Below are 17,553 nucleotides of genomic sequence, written 5' to 3'. Positions count from 1 at the left end.
TACATTTGTCTGCCCAACGGAGATCCTGGCTTTCAATGACCGCGTTGAGGAGTTCCGCAAGATGAACACAGAGGTCGTGGCCTGTTCCATAGACTCGCATTTTACCCATCTTGCTTGGACTAACACGCCACGCAAGGTAGGGAAGATCCTGCTTTCTGTCTAAACCTATAGGAGTCTTTGCCTCACCCTGGGTAGGGCTGGCTGGAGTTTTATCACATTTGGTTATTGATGATAGATGATTTGATATTGATGGTAATATTTACTTGAATGGGATTGGCAAGGTTTTTTGTTTAAATTTTCATTAGCTCATACACCATTGATCACATTGATACCAGCATGTTTGTTTGAAAAGAGAGTATTGTCAGTCATTATTATTTCTGTTGAAATCTGAGTAAACTGGAAATAATTTATTTTGTGGGGTAATGTGGTCATTCTCATTTGCATTACCTAGTGATATTCTTGCATTTTTTTTTTTTTTCTGAATTTGACCTTTATCAGGTGAACCCTATATGTATGAACAGTAGTATTCCCTCTCCCACTCCCTACCTCCTTCCTCCCCTCCCCTTTAGTTTTTTTCTTAACCCAATGCCGATGGGTCGGAAAACAGCACAAGCGGCTACCTCTCCCGCCAGGACATGTGCTCAACTCGCACTACCCGTCTCACCATCCCACAGAAGTTTCAGTGCACTCGGGCGGCTGGTTTGTGTATAATCGCCACCTCCGTTTTTTGTTTTTTTTCACTCTAAAAACATATGAAAGTTTGCAGACTTACTGCAGCCATATAATATGTCATATGAAGGATTTTATTGTCTTATACTGTAGTATGTACTCCATTTTAGGAGTGTTCGACCAATGTGAGTGTGTAAAGTCAATAGTGTGTTTTGGCGAGAGCACAGAAAAACAGTGGTAAAGTCGAATTTTTTCTTTTTTTGAAATTGGAAATAATATACATATAAAATATGTACAAAACTATTTACAACTACAAAAAAGTAGTTTTAAGCATAGTATGCCTGGAAGCAGGGTGCCGGACATAGGGAAACGCTGCAGTGGGCACACATGACTCTGGTCTCCTTCCTGCGCCGGTTGTTCCTCCAGCAGAGCTCACATCTCCGCCACCTCCGGATTGGGGTGTCGACCGGCATGTGCACCTGCTGGGGATCCTCCTTAGGTTCATTCTTAGGAGGGTTCCGCCGGAAGGAGCCAGGTCAGCCACCTGTAAATGCAAGAAAAAAGGACATTGTAAATTACATCTTCAAAACTGTGGAATGAAAATCACCATAATTTCAAATCAGAACAGAAGAAACAAAGTCAGGTACTTACCTCGCTGCAGCAATTCCCGAACTAGTTCCGTACGGAACTTACATTGAGGCATCGTAGCGCCGAGGGCCCGGTGGACAGCCAGCGCGTTGATGGTGGTCATATCCAGCAGGTAAAAAAATACCTTTTTGTACCACTTGATGGTCTTCTTGCTTGCTGGATATGATTGCGCCAGCTGATCTGTGAGGTCGACACCCTTCATGCCATTGTTGTAACTGACAAAGACCTCGGGCTTCGACCTCTCCACCCCTTGGCGGTTGGGAGGCAGGGTAACGACCTTTGATGTGTGGGCAGTGGATAGCATTGTCACAGGATGCTTGTCTAACCACTGTAGGCAAAACATTCTGGTGTTGCTACTCCGGAAGTCGATGTGTCCCCGACTCACCTGCAGGTCCGAGGGCATACCCTGCCTGTTGACACGTACTCTGCCAACGGTGGTTGTCTTCCGAGCCTGTAGATAGTGGAAGAGAGTCGGGGAGGAATACAGGTTGTCTGTGTACAACTGATACCCCTTGTCGAGCAGCTTTGCCTTCTCCATCAGGTCGTCGACGGTCTTCATACTCGCTGGAAAGTCGCCGCGATCCTGCCCCATGTAGATATTGAAGGCAGTCGTATACCCTGCCTCTGGACCGTCGGAAGAACACAGCTTGTAGACCTTCAGGCCCCTCCGAGCCCTCTTACTGGGGTTATATTGAAGAGCCCAATGCCTCCCTTTGAAGGCCCACAAGCTCTCGTCGACGGTCACGTTCTTGTTGGAGACGAAGATGGAACGGTACGTCGAATCCAAGACGTCAATCACAGGGCGCAGCTTCCACAAATGGTCCTCCGCGTCGTGCTCCCCTTCATTGTTAGCGAAGTGGAGGGCGGAGGTAAGGATTTCGAAGCGGTCCCTGGACATGGTCTTGGCGAACACCGACGAGCGCATCAAGAGGTCCGTAGACCAAAGGTCACTCTGGCACTTCTTCGCCTGAAGTCCACTGAGGAACCTAAGGCCGACATATGAGCGGACCTCCCGCACCATTGTGTCCTCCCACCCCTTCATGTGGGATGAAGGGGTTGCCTGGTTCTGTCGAGCGTACCTGCAGTTGGAAGATAAAAAGACATTGTAAAACAGGTGTTCCAAAAAAGGACAAGTTGGGAAGTTGCTCACCGATTCGTCTCGTCCACAATTGTTTGAAACAACTCCTTTGGGAAGAGGCTGCTGAATATCTCCACCGGGCCGGACGATTCGTCAAGGTGTGCGTGCACACCCGGAGTCCCCTCGAAGCAGTGACGCCTGACAAAGTTCTGCTCCTTTGCCCAAGCAAAAGAAGGGGTTCCTGGAGCGTTGCGCTCCCACTTTCGCCTGCCGTATTCTGCGAGGGGCTCGTCTGAGTCCAAGGAGGTATCCACCAGCGGGACATAGTTGTAATCTACATCTGAGCTATCCTCCACGGCAGATTCTCTGGAGTCGGACTCGGATTCCTCCCAATCCGAGTCGTCACCATTGATATGAGTTCTATGTAAAAAAGTTGTGATATGCAGAAACAAAGTAGTAGAGGCAGGTATTTTCACAAGTCAAAGAAAAGATAGAAAACTTACTAGAGAGATTACTTGTCCTTGAGAGTTTCAGAGGAGGTGTGTAGTCCTCATCTGAGCCCTCATCATCGACTTCATCTGCAGATGAGTACAGATAGAGGAGCGGGTCTGAGGCATTCCGCAAGCGAGGATATCCTCTGGAAAGTGCATGGATGGGGATCGTCCACTGTCTCCTCGTCGAAAGACAAGGCACGGACTCTAGGGGAATTCCTTGGCTTGCGGGAGCGGCAAGTTGAAAGCATTCGAGACATTTTCAAGAAAAGGTCTAAAGCTAGCGATTGATTACCTTGACCTCTGCATGGTCTTTTATACGATTTTCCACAGGATTTCGGCCAATCAGATCATCGATTTCAGGTCACATGAGGTACAGGTAAACTATCGCCAAACTACTCTTATTGCCAATCATAATCTCTAGGACAGTTGATAACTCGTTTTTTCATTTGATTGAGAGATAGTGGTATTTGTGGTATTACTTAATATGGATCTTCATGGGAAAGTGCTAACCTGGCTAATTGATCAACCCTGTCACATAGTGATATTCCTATATGAGAGGGTATCCAGTATAGTGACACTTGAATACCCCGTTCTGATAGTTTGGAAATTTAGTGAAGGATATTCCTAGTTATCATGTTTTCTGGAATAAATGCAGTAAGCCTGTGGAGAGCGCCTTGGCTGTCTGTAAAGACAGCCAGGTGTCGCTGCTGCTCACTACCTTTCTTAATAGCATGATGTATAGCTACTGACTCGGCATCAGTTGTGCTTGTCTAGTTGGAAATGCACACACTTTCTTCAAGATCTATATTAGGAATTAGCACACCAATCCCTGTTGCTCCATGAGCATCAGTGGAGGCATCACAGTAGATTGCAAGTGGGGGCGTACCATGAGAGGGATGTAGAATGCCATCTATATATTTCAAGTAGTGAGCTTTTAGTTCTATTTTTCAAGCCAAAAAATTAGACCCTATTAGTTTATCAATATAAGCATGTACATGAGTTCTGTGCCAAGGAGCAGCAATTACTGTATCTGGAATATTAATAGCTTCGTTGTTCCATACATTGAAGAACATGAAAGTATGAGCAGTTTTCGTTTTCCATTCTAAGTTGGACTGTATGAGATTGGAGTATCGAGGTCGGGCATACCTAACTCTATAATTTATCTCATTTGATAGGATATTGGAGATTTGTGGTCTAGGCTGTAGCTGCAGGAGTCTGATGCCAAGTATGGTGTTAACTTGAATGACACGACTGTGAATAGAAGGGAAGTCTAACTCTTTCCTCATGACGAGAACTTTAGCAGTCATTGGGCATCCAAGTATAATTCTCATGGCCTTGATCTGTAAAACTTCAAGGGGTTTGAGGGCACTCGGTGGCAGCATACTAAGAACTGGGCATGCATAGTCTATCATGGACTCGACAAGGGAGATATACATCAACCTTAGGACTCTCAGGGTGGCACCTACATATCTGTTACTTATGTATTGCAATGGTCTTAAACGCTCAAGGCATCGTTCCTTGATGTTTTGAACAATATTCTTGGCAAAGCGTGAGTTGTGGGACATAAGGTGGGGAGCAGTCACTATAACACCAAGATATTTGTAGGTGTCAGTTCTTGCAATAGTTTGACACCTAACCTTGGAATGTAAGGCAGTTTACGAGATCTGGAAATATGCTTAGTTTTGATTGGGTTGATTATGAGACTAAGGGAGGCACACTTTTTGCTGAACCTCTGTAGAACATATTCCCCCCTATCAAATACCTGAATAAGAATGTCATCAGCATAGGATGTGATGCTGCATAGGTCCCCTAATTCATCGTTGAGCTTGCAAAGAGAGTGCATAAGTATATTAAACAGTGTAGGGGACAATACTCCCCCTTGTGGAGTGCCTAATTCCAATTCGCCATTAGCAATATAGTTGCCTTGATACCACACTTTTGCTCTTCTCAAAGATAGATAATCCTTTATCCATAACAGAAGCTTGCCCTTAATTCCTAAAAGAGTTAGTTCATGGAGGATTGCAATAGGGGAGGCTCTGTCGAATGCTCCCTTAAAATCTATGAAGTAAGAAGACTGTGCATTACGTCCATTTAGCTACTGTGCTAGACACATTTGTGTTCCTCTCCCTTTTTGAAAGCCAAAGACAGCTGGATGGCTCATGTCTTTGATCTGGTGGAGTAAACGAGTAAGGAGAATTCTTTCACAGGTTTTAGACAGGCAGGACGTCAGAGAAATTGGCCTATATTCATCTGGCAGTCCTGGTTTTGGAATGGGAATGATGGTTGCCTGTTTCCAAGTGGTAGGCAAGATGCCTGCCATGTAGGTTAAGTTGAAGAGATCAAGAAAGGGATTTCTTCCCTTAACCCAAATCCTCCGGGTCGGCGATCCCTGGCTCTACGGGCATTTCCGGGAGGCTACCGCGTAGGCCTAAACTCATATTCCGGGGATTTATCCCACGGGGTGGGGAACGCGCTACGCACACATAGCGCGGGATTACTCCAATGCTTCTTGGTTTTACTAAGATTGATGAAAACTGTATGTGTAAAATCGAGAATAAATCGCTTTTTGCGACCTTATATTGGAAAATGTATTGAATTTCTCATCTTTTTTACTTTTTATTATATTATCCTTTCTCCATACTGTCCATATCAGATATTATAGGGGCACAGCTTATGTATTATGGTTTTATATCATGTTCATTGATGAGGATGCGAGGTTTGGTTGACATAAACAAATTTTTACATCAGATTTTTATTTTTCATATCAATTTGTATGGTAAAGGGTAAAACAAGGGGGACATAATGCGACATCGCATAGCCGACAGACGAAGCGAGACATGGTCCTTTTTCCTTTCGTCTGTCGGCAGTATTTGCAGCGGCGATACTTCCCACCTTCATTTTCTTCGATTGTGTGGGTCATATTGTTGGAGCGGGGCTGGGAAGGTGACCGGGGAGATCGCGATGGTGTTGCCGCTCGCTGAGGTGTCACGCTCCTTCGCCTCCTCACCTTCAACCCCGTCGATCGCTGCAGCAACTCAGCTATAAGCTGGAGGCGGAATTCCAGTTGTGTCAATTTTCCGCCTAACCACTTATGCACTGCATGTGCATTTATGATAGCCATATCCAGCAGGTTGTAAAACAATTTCACATACCACTTGTTCGTTTTTCTAGCTGCTGGATATGACTGAGCAAGCTGGTCGCTTATGTCCACCCCTTTCATCCCTTTGTTGTAGTCGACAATACTCAGAGGTTTTCTTCGGACCTCCCCTCTTCTATTGGGTGGGAGGTCGACCATCTCATCTCCCCTGTGGATGGTCGACAGGATGTTGACTTGTTTCTTGTCGAACCATGACATCGCCAACATCCCTGCCCTCGAGTTCCTGATGTCGACTTCGCCCTTCTTCTTCACAGATAAATCCTTTGGCATGAACTTCCTATTTAGCCTTACTGTGCCGACGGTCTCTGTCTTCCGGGACTGTAGGTAGTGGAAGAGGGTGGGCGAGGAGTACCAGTTGTCAAGGTACAACTGGTACCCCTTTTCGAAGAGACCTGCTTCATGCATGAGGTCTACGACTGCCTTCATGCTTGCGGGGACGTCACTTCTGTCTTGCCCCATGTATACTCGGAAAGCCGAAGTATATCCTGCTGCCTTACCGTCACTGGAACATAATTTGTAGACTTTCATGCCAAACCTGGCTCTTTTGGACGGGTTGTACTGGACAGCATGATGACGTCCCCTGTAAGCCCATAGTGACTCGTCGACGGCTATCTTCTCCTCCGGAGTGAAGACTTCCTTGAAGGTCCTTTGCAGCGTGTCCATTACAGGCCTCAGTTTCCACAACCTGTCGTCTGCTGCTGCTGGATCTTCATTGTCACTGAAGTGGAGGTTCGCCGTCAACAGGTCATACCGATCCCTCGTCATAGTCTGGCGGAAAACAGAGCTGTTCACAAGGGGATTATCGGACCAATAATGCCTGTAAGAAGGTTAGGGCTGTACACCCATTAGAAGACGAAGACCTATGTTCTTCTGCAGCTCCTCTGCAGTGCTATCTTCCCAGGCCTTCATATGCGACGATTGGTGTTGCGGGTGCTGCTCAGCGTACAAGTTCGTCTGGGTCTCCAATGTCTGCCAAAGGTCAGGGGGGAAGAAACAGTCCAGGATCTCCCTGGGTGTTGAGCGTTCCTCAAGTCCCAGTTCCTCCTTCAGGCCTGGAGTACCGCAAAAGCTGTGGCGACGCGGCACGTTCTCCTCCTTGTACCAACCTTTCCAACCCTTGGACCCAGGGGCGTTGCGGGCGGCATGGCGGCGGGCATACTCCGACAAGGGCTCATCGGAGTCGATGGAGGTGTCGTGGGCAGAGACGTAGTCAAGAGTGACTTCGTCCCGGTCCAACTCATCATAGGTGCAGTCACTATCTGCATCGTCCCTGTCGTCGAAGTAGTCGGGATCGTCTACCTGATCCTCGTCCACTTCTTCCTCGTCCTCCCAGTCGGAGTCTCCGAGCAGGGGAACGGCAGGCACTGAAGCGACGACGGGTTCGCGGGATGTCGATGGCTGAGGCTCACCCACGTCCGTGAAAGACATGAAGCCTTCACGGGCGTGTGCTCCCCTCGTGGCAGTGGGCGCTAGTAAATCGCTTCTGCGGCCAGATGGTCGGCCGGCAGAAAAGCGAGAAGCATGAGCGCGAGAAACTGTGATAATACGAGGCATGTTCAAGGAACAGAGGTCTGGCTAACAGTGATCTTAGTCAAAAGGTAAGGTCATAGGAAACCTCGTCACCGTCAGATTTTTATCCGGCCTCATTTGGATAATTGCATACGACCTCGTTTCCAGAAGAATGCTTGTTATGGGGTAATGGGGGAGGAGGAATGAGGGGTCTCCTCAAGAACGAATCTCCATCACCTCCGTAGCTGACTTCGTTTGTGAAGATAGCAAAAATGACTTAGTAACATTGTTCATGTATTTGTCTTAGATAATAGTCTTTATACGTTTATATGATTATGACTATGTAACAATATAGAGCCTCATTAGCATGTATTCTCCAAAAATGAATAGAGATGTAAAACGTTATTGAAAGGTGAGTAGGGAAGTCCGTAGATTCGATGTTTTCTTTTATAAAAATTCGCGAACATATGTAAAATGCGAAATAATCAATTTTGGTGTGGCTGAGAATGATTTGCGTCATCAGATAAGTTTGTATATATCACCTCGTCACCATCACCTTTTTAGCGTACCTCATTTGTATTATTTCCAGCACAAGATGGGGGGAAGAGGGGGGGAGGGCTAAATGTGGGGATGGGGGGGACTGGGGGGAACAGGGAGGGAGGATGGGGGCATGGGGGGAAAGGGAACTCAAGAACAATCTCCATCAGTTTCGTGGGAATGGAGTGTCCAGAAAAAATAAAAACGTGAAACTGAGAACGTCATCACTCATGACGCCCGGCAGCAAGGGTGCCGTCACCTATCATGACGGCCGGAACATTGGCCAGTAAGGTGCCGTCATCTCTTCATGCCACCCGGAGGATTTGGGTTAACCTGTACCTTTGCAAGAAGTTGGATGAAGTTGTAAGTGTTTCCATCATCCCCAGGTGCAGTGGATTTGCTAGTCTTAATGGCTGCAAGGAGTTCGCCCCTTGTAAATGGTGCATCAGCCTCATCTAAGAGGTGGCACTGATAGTCAATTTTGTTTTTATGGCCTAATTTAAGGGAGCACCTGCGTATGGATAACGGAAGACTATCAAGAGAAGAATCCTCACACCATTTATTGAGGAGAGATAAGGCTACCCTTTCTGGATGTGGGTGGGGTGTTATACTGCATGTATTGCCTTTAATCTTGCTGATTTCCTTCCATACATTACTCATGGTTGTCATGGAGTCAATTGATTCTGCCCAGGCATAAAATTTTTCCTCCCGTTTCCGTGTTATTATCTCATTGATCTTTTTACTAAAAAAACACAAGATCTCTAACTAAGTAAGGGTTTTTCCCCAAGTGTCGTAGCTGACTTACTGTAGATCATATGAGCCTCCTAAGCAGTTTTATCTCAGGGTCTTTGTTCAGTTGTTGTGCATGTCTACGTCTGGAGGATAAAGATCTGTGCTTGGAAAGGCTTTTGGGCTGTATTTGAGTAATGATATTGCCAACTTGCTGACAGAGAGTTTCATTAAAGTGATCCAGGCTGGTAGGAGTAAAGTCTTCATACCAGCAGGCAATTCTTTCAATGAATTCATTATGATATTTAGCAGCAGCAAGGTGCAAAAAGGGAGGGTTATACCTGATGCTCAGTGATCACTAACTAAGAATGGGATGACTTTTGCAGTACTTGGTAGTGTGTGCTGATTGTATAAAGCTATATAGTCCAATTTCCCTCCTAAATAATGAGTTTTTTCGAAGGGGCATAATAAGTTTATGGGGTCACTAATATTTTCGAGATCGCCTAATAAGCCTTACCGTTTTTTCCAATGGTCCTTCCCTCGGAGCCCAAGAGAGGATGGCGAGCATTAAAATCCCCAAACAATATGACAGTATCAGTATGTATCATGCAGTCAGGAGGTTTAGGTACCACCTCACTATCATGTGGATTATATACATTAATGATGGTGATAGTTTTACCGTCTAGAAATATTTTAATACTAAGATATTCAACACAGGAGTTGTCACTATTGTCATCAATCACTTTCGATGGAATTGAGTTCTTTATGTAAATGCCAAGCCCTCTCGTAGAGGGGTTAGCGATATTTGGTCTGTCATAGTATGTGTATCCTGCATTTTTTGCATAACGAGCACTAGTTCTGACTTCCTGAAAGCAACACACATCAACATTTTCGAAGTGAAGGTACTGGGAGAGAGTTGCCTTGCGTTTCTGCAAACTGTTTATGTTCCAGGTAATACATTTCAAGTGATTAACTGGAGACATTGAATACTTGACCATTCCAAGGCCCACTACAGGGTGATGATGATGTTGATTGAGGAGGAACGAGAACATCCTTTCCTGAAGTTGAGATTGCTGAGCCATTTGTTGCAGCATCATGAACATCATCTGCTCCATCTGTCGAAGTAGCATTTGCAGTAGTTCTTTGATTTCCCCGTTGGACTCTTGTTTGTCCTGCTGCAGAGAGGGCTGAGCTGCAGCTGGTGCTGCAACTGATGCTGAAGCTCGTGCAGCAGATGGTGCTAGAGTTGGTGCTGCAGCTGGTGTTGAAGGTGGTGTAGAGACTGATGCAGTATATGGTGCTAGAGTTGGTGCTGCAGCTGGTGTTTGAGTTGACAGAGCTTGACCTCCTGCTTGTGCTGGTACTGTGGCCGGTGCCATGGCTTCAATTGCAGGGGCCATCACTGTTGACCTCTGCAGGTGTGGGAATTCCCCCACATCATCGAAGCGCGGGGCTGGCGGGGACTTTTGTGGGGGGGAGGGCTGCCTGTTTTTTTTACTGTTTGTTTTCCTGTCCTTTGGATAGTAAGCGCATAATGGAGAGTTTGCATTATGCTCTTGTCGGCAATTCACGCATTTATGAGGGACATTTTTTCCTTCGGAAATCTTTTCTGCACATTCTGAATTTCCGTGTGGAAGAGCGCAGTACCGGCATCGCGGTGCGTCTCGTGGACAAGCACGTGTTCCGTGGCCCCACTTTGAACAATTTGAGCAAAACGGGGTCAGGGATTTGAAGATGGCACACCTAAAGGGTGCCATGCCCTCAACCATTTTGATACTTTTGGGGATTACCTCCCCCTCATACGTTATGATGACTCTGGGTCAGCATTCCATTAGTCTTCATGCGCCTCGCATGAATGATACGTTCATTATATGTGGTAATTTCTTCTGTTTCGATTTCCCTTGGGACATCGAACACAATGATGTTAGTACATTTTCCCTTTCCAAATACTTTGGCTTTCTCAAGCACCTCGCCACATACACCGCTAGATGTTACATGAGCAAGAATTTGCTCGTTCTTGCATCTAACATAAATGTTGTTGCGTCCGATTTTCAGCTCCAGGGATCCGTATGTCTTATTATACGGGTCCATTTTTAGGGCCTTAGAGACCCAGCGATATTTGTCACCATGAGTGTGCAGTTTTGTCTCATTCTTAAAGTGTGCACACAGGTGTCCAGGAGGTGTAACTTCCCCAGAGGCAGATAGCTGCCTCTGCTTTTTTTTTCATCCGTGCTGGGGTCCCACTGATATCCTCTTCACTGAGGACATCGTACCTCCCCTCGGTTTCCATCCCTCCGTCTGTGGTCGCGGTCATTCCCCCAACCGCGAAAGGGCCAACCTGAGTGCCTGTCCCTTGAAAATAAACAGTTACGCACACGAGTCGCCACGCAGCACATCTGGGAGTGTGCGTGTGAGCTTTCGCTTTTAGTTTTAATATTAGTTCTTTGTATCACTTTATAACTTATTGTTATGTGAACATTATCACACACTGGATCAATATACGGTTAACAGGTCTGTGAATTCCTGATTGTCAAGGTCTCACAGACCTTTAAGGACAGGTCACAAGGTCACGAGAGGACACTATACACATCCTTACACTGTGGTGTCGTGACGTTAACTGGTGGTACGCATGACCTGACCTATCCAGGTTGGGTTAAAGAATGTAATCCATCCCCTTTATTTATTTATTTATTTTTTATTTTATTTTTATTTTTTGTTAGTTTGTTAGTTTGTTAGAAGGGGGTGCTATCATTAGCATATGGCATCACTGGAATCATAAGTGAAAAGCCAAAAACTTCTTCATCCACATGTTTCTTCATCCCTACTACTGTGCCTCATGCAGATTCTGTCCTCTGCAGGATGGTGGCCTGGGAAAGCTCAAGATCCCACTGCTGTCTGACATCACCCACAAGATCTCTCAGGACTACGGTGTCTACCTAGAGGACCAAGGCATTGCCCTCAGGTATGTGTCAGCTCCCAAGTTTTTCCTTTTGACACCTTGTTAGATCTGCCATTCCCTTTTCAACTAAAGTCATTTTTGTAAATTTTGAGTTTGATTATTGTTTATTATATTTATTAAATTTATTAATAGGACATACCAGTACCTGGTCTCTATATTTTTATTTTATATAAGTTTTATTAAATTTACTATAAACTATTGGCCTCTATAAACAACAATATTCATCATTATCCTATATTTTTGTTACGGAAATAATGATTTGAACCATTATATTTGATGTTCCTTTCTCCTCAACCATCCCTCCCCATCCCCTCTCTCCCCAGGGGCCTGTTCATCATTGATGACAAGGGAGTACTGAGACAGATCACCATGAACGACCTCCCTGTGGGCCGGTCTGTGGATGAGACCCTGCGTCTGGTTCAGGCCTTCCAGTTCACAGACCAGCATGGGGAAGTCTGCCCAGCCGGATGGAAGCCTGGGGATGACACGGTGGGTGGCTTTGTCTGGTTTATCAGAGGGGTAGATTTATTGGCTGTTTTTGTTTTTTTTGCATGTTACATTTTCTATGATTTGATTGGATAGGCATTTATCAAGGATACTGATGATTTTAAACAGTACAGGGCAAATAGTCACCACTGCTGTCTTTTGTTTATATTTTTTTATTTATTTTTATTGCTGGGAGGATGGCTTTTATTATAAGCACATGTTATTGATGTAGGTATAATGGTTATAGGGATTATGAATAGTAGGTGGTGGTAGAGGAACTAACAGTATTTACATATTATCAAAATTTTTATTTATCTTTATTAGCCACCTCTCAGATAGTCCTCATTACAATGCTACAATATAAATCTGTCTCACCATTTCCATCTCCCTCCTCCCATCTGTCTGTTTTACTTTCGCCATGTTTCTCCACCTTGTTTCATCCTCTCCCATCTCGCCTCTTCCACATACATCTAGCTTGCCGTTCCTCATTTCTTTCTTTCTTTTTCTTCCCCAGATCATCCCCAACCCAGAAGAGAAACTCAAATACTTCAAGAAAGCCAACCAGTAGGGCCAGTCCAGCTGTTGCATGGGGTTGCAAAACAGGCTTGCGGTGGAAGGAGCAGCAAGGAGAATCCTAGAAGAAATAGGGGGAAGTTGAGAGCAAGATGAGGAAAGCAGATCAGAGGGAGAAGTTGAGAGCAATGGGTTCCTCCAGTCCCGTGCGAAATCGAGTGGATTTGGTGGCGGTGGTGATGATCGCTTCTTAAGAGTGTTCTGTAGACGCATTTTCGAGGATGTACAAAACCCGGTGATGGGACTATTGGAGTATGTCATGAGGAAATTTGATGCTAAAGTGATTTGTTGTTGTTGTTTTTTTGTTTTTGTTTTTTTATTGGTTTGTTTTTGATGAATTTTTTGTTGTATCTGGTTTGATGATGATTTTGCATACATGTGTTTAAATTTTTGGATAAAAGAATAAAGCTTTATTTTTTCATGAATATTTTGGTGTGTTCAAAAGCAAGATAGTTCTGTTTATTACATTCCTAGTGCAATTAGACCTGTGAAACTCTATATGGAAGCCAAAGCCTTATGAATCCATATTGGTTTTGTTAAACATTCCAATCCTAAAAAATATAAAGTTATGCCAATCCTACAGAAATAAAAATTATACACATTTTGCCATTTTAGTTTCATTGTAATGTGTATAACTTCATTTTTTCCATTACTATAGTGCATCATAATCACCACAGTTCATAACCCCTTTTGATGAATGTACACAAGTAAAACTGTGAATTGATAAATGACTAATCTTTGTCTTTGTCCAGGAATTATGAAATTTAACCACAATCTCTGTTGTAACTGGTAATTCACAATTCCGCACAGCACCCCACAACAGGTAGTTCACACGTGTCTGTTGTAGATGTTACTCGTCGTCAGCCATGCACTGACGAGGCTGAAGAGCTTATGTGAAGTGATTTGTCAATAATTGATTAAAGCAGTGATTGCAGAATGGATTTGTTGTTGTTATCCTCTCTTGCTGTGAGCAGTTGGATACATAATGGAGGAGAGGAAGGAATTCTTATCAGGCATTTTACTACTCTTGTCTATTTTTATATTTTCTTTCTTCTTTCACCTTTGTGTTCATCTTGAGGAGGGTAGGGCCATATGGTAATTTTTATTATCTATTTACGTATTATTATTAGTAGTAGTATTAGTATTATTAGTATTATTAGTAGTAGTAGTACTACCCTGAGAGAACAGGCCTTTGATAAGAAATTTATTGACATAGTTTTATGGTTTTAGACAGATTGCCTTTATCATTTTTATGTGTTATAATAATTTTGTACACGTGGACAAAAGCTACGTGTTATTAGTTTAACCTAAATTTTTTATGTGTATATTGTGCATCTCGGCACAATTTTTGGATGTGCAGTTTGTGCTCATTGACAAGATATTTTTTGGGGTGTAGTGTTATTTTCAACAAAACTGCTTTCTTCTGCAGATCATCTGTTTCATTCCTTTTCCCGTTTTCTTGTTCTTCCCTTCCAACCCCTCTTCCACTCTTTTCATGCTCCCTCATTACTTCTGCTTTCATTCCTTTCCCATTCCTCACTTTCACACACTCCTTCCCTCCCCTCCCTCTCCCTCTTTCCCTCTCCCTCTTTCCCTCTCCTCCCCCTCCCTTCTTCCTCTTTCCCTCTCCTCCCCCTCCCTTCTCCCTCTCCCTCTCCTCTCCCTCCCTTCTCCCTCTCCCTCTCCCTCTTTCCCTCTCTCTCTCTCTCTCTCTCTCTCTCTCTCTCTCTCTCTCTCTCTCTCTCTCTCTCTCTTCTCTCTCTCTTCCTCTCTCCTCTTCTCCCCTCCTCTCTCCTCTTTCCCTCTCCACCTCCCTCTCCCTCTTTCCCTCTCCTCCCCTCCCTCTCCCTCTTTCCCTCTCCTCCCCTCCCTCTCCCTCTTTCCCTCTCCTCCCCTCCCTCTCCCTCTTTCCCTCTCCTCCCCTCCCTCTCCCTCTTTCCCTCTCCTCCCCTCCCTATCCCTCTTTCCCTCTCCTCCCCTCCCTCTCCCTCTTTCCCTCTCCTCCCCCTCCCTCTCCCTCTTTCCCTCTCCTCCCCCTCCCTCTCCCTCTTTCCCTCTCCTCCCCCTCCCTCTCCCTCTTTCCCTCTCCTCCCCCTCCCTCTCCCTCTTTCCCTCTCCTCCCCTTCCCTCTCCCTCTTTCCCTCTCCTCCCCCTCCCTCTCCCTCTTTCCCTCTCCTCCCCCTCCCTCTCCCTCTTTCCCTCTCCTCCCCCTCCCTCTCCCTCTTTCCCTCTCCTCCCCCTCCCTCTCCCTCTCCCTCTCCTCCCCCTCCCTCTTTCCCTCTCGTCCCCTCCCTCTCCCTCTTTCCCTCTCCTCCCCTCCCTCTCCCTTTTTCCCTCTCCTCCCCTCCCTCTCCCTCTTTCCCTCTCCTCCCCTCCCTCTCCCTCTCCCTCTTTCCCTCTCCTCCCCTCCCTCTCCCTCTCCCTCTTTCCCTCTCCTCCCCTCCCGCTCCCTCCCTCTTTCCCTCTCCTCCCCTCCCTCTCCCTCTTTCCCTCTCCCTCTTTCCCTCTCCCTCTTTCCCTCTCCTCCCCTCCCTCTCCCTCTTTCCCTCTCCTCCCCTCCCTCTCCCTCTTTCCCTCTCCTCCCCTCCCTCTCCCTCTTTCCCCCTCCCTCTTTCCCTCTCCCTCTTTCCCTCTCCTCTCCTCCCCTCCCTCTCCCTCTCCCTCTTTCTCTCTCCCTCTTTCTCTCTCCTCCCCTCCCTCTCCCTTTCCCTTTTTCCCTCTCCTCCCCTCCCTCTCCCTTTCCCTTTTTCCCTCTCCTCCCCTCCCTCTCCCTCTTTCTCTTTCTCTTTCCTTTTTTCCCTATCCTCCCCCCTAATCCCATGCCCGTTGTTGCCACTGTTGCATAGGAGTCGAAGGCTGAGGCCCAATGCTGGGGATCACCCCTACTGATCCCCTACTTTGGAACTCAGCCCTCAACTCCACTAATTTTGCATAGTCTTCTCCTCTCCGGCCCCTTCTACTATCCACCTCCTAAGGTGTGAGAGCCACGTTGAACGGATGAAATGCTGACTTTCAAGGGTCTAGGGAAACTATGAGCATGGTATAAACCTGTTAGTTGTTTAGCCCTTAACCCTCAAGGGGTCCCTGAGGTGTGGACCATTTCTTACTCCAGGCTTACCATGGCCAGTAAAAATTATTTTATACCTTTATTAGGGGCAATGAGGCTTGCCCCTTTATCAACAAGTCCTACTGATTTTAATTCAACCGGTTACCTGACTCCAGGCTCGCCTTTGGCCACGACTGAGCACTCCTACTACCCACTCATTATCTACTGTCAGTAGTACTACTTCACCCAAGGAATACTCAGACTGCTGTGTAGAGTATGATTGTGTCGATACAATACCCCCCCCCCCACACACCCCCATCCCTTGCTCGTTGTCGTGGCGGGGGGGAGGTGCTAAGGAGACATTCTTACCCCACCCTATCGCTATAGTTTGCAAGTGCCGTTAATGACCTTAGATGCTGATGCAACAGAACATTTTCAATAAATGAGTAACGGTACACTGCTACACCATTCCCCCTAGAGGCCACTGTAAGTCCTCCATCAATATTGCCAAGATTACTTTCCGTAGACGTGACCTCCCCTTTCATGTTCACATTGGCAGAATCCCTCCCTGCCCGACCTTATCAACCTCCCCCAGCAGTGTCAATTGTTGGCGTCTAGGCTACCCTGCCGCTCCATGGCTCGAATCCCAGTATCTGCATAGTCACACATGTGCCAATTGTGATAGATCGCATAATATATTTAACAGGGGCTACCCTACCTATAAGTTTGGGTTTGAGATGGCAATTCTCAGATTCAATTTCATTTCCTCTAGGTAAAGCCAGATAAACAGCACACACAAGGTTTTTCTCTTGTTCCCTCCTCCAGTCCTTTGCTCTACTCCTCCCCCTCCCTCCCAAGACTTTTCTACCCCCCCCTCCCAGTATCTCTTCCTCATCACACTTCTGTCCCCCTCCCTCTCCCAGTCAAATTATTTTGCCATTCTAAATCCGAATGCTAATCTCTGCTTCATTGGTTGCTTCCCCTCTTCTTCCTCACTCGACTCGTCACGTAAATACAAGCTAAGCGTTCCACTTCATCTAAAGCATCCTGCCTTATATCAGCCTCTTGCTCTGCCTCTCAAATACCTGTCCTCTCTTCTCCCCCTCATAAAAAAACCTTCGTTTCTCAGACAGCTCCAACCTACTCCATTTCAGAAATTCTCAAAAGATATTCAAAACGATCTAATCATGACCTAAGATGACATGCCTACACCACCTCCATCCTCTAATCTCACTACACCCATTCCCTCTACAGGAAGAGGCTGCCTTCCATCTACCCTCCTACTCATGTTCCCCTACAAACGTAGCATTCTTTTTCTATCGAGTGTTTGTTTTATTATTTAAGAACAAGGTGTCTTATTTATCTATGTCGACAAAAAGAAGAAAAATCTCTACAATCGCGCAGCTTTAAAAATTTCTTGCCCTCGTATATAAAAAAAAGATAGAATGAAATAAAAACACAGATAAATAATATCATCTAGTCTGGCAAGTGATAACACAAATTTCAAGCAATGCATATGACGTAGATTAGCCAGTAATTAAGGAGTAACGGATTTCAGAAAGTATAAATATTTAAGTTTTATCTCATTTTGCAATTATTTTTTAATTTGATTTTGATATAGTTAAAAGTGTGATAACTGTAACGAAGTATTTACGTCGTTATTGATAT

At 45.5% G+C, this 17,553-nt stretch overlaps 1 protein-coding gene across 1 annotated transcript; it reads left to right on the top strand.

Moving 5' to 3' along the window:
- LOC125039118 (peroxiredoxin-2-like) lies at nt 1–13,776 on the top strand (the record flags this gene model as incomplete). The annotated part of the gene is given in 4 exon segments (XM_047632860.1): nt 1–136; nt 11,680–11,783; nt 12,104–12,269; nt 12,781–13,776. Coding segments are annotated over 4 exon segments (460 nt in total), but the record flags the coding sequence as incomplete, so codon positions are not given.
- Between the last annotated feature and the right edge of the window lie 3,777 nt (nt 13,777–17,553).

This window comes from Penaeus chinensis, chromosome 26, assembly GCF_019202785.1.
Source record: "Penaeus chinensis breed Huanghai No. 1 chromosome 26, ASM1920278v2, whole genome shotgun sequence".
Lineage (NCBI taxonomy): Eukaryota > Metazoa > Arthropoda > Malacostraca > Decapoda > Penaeidae > Penaeus > Penaeus chinensis.
The sequence above is the reverse complement of the archived record's forward strand: the minus strand, read 5'-3'. Positions and strand labels throughout refer to the sequence as shown.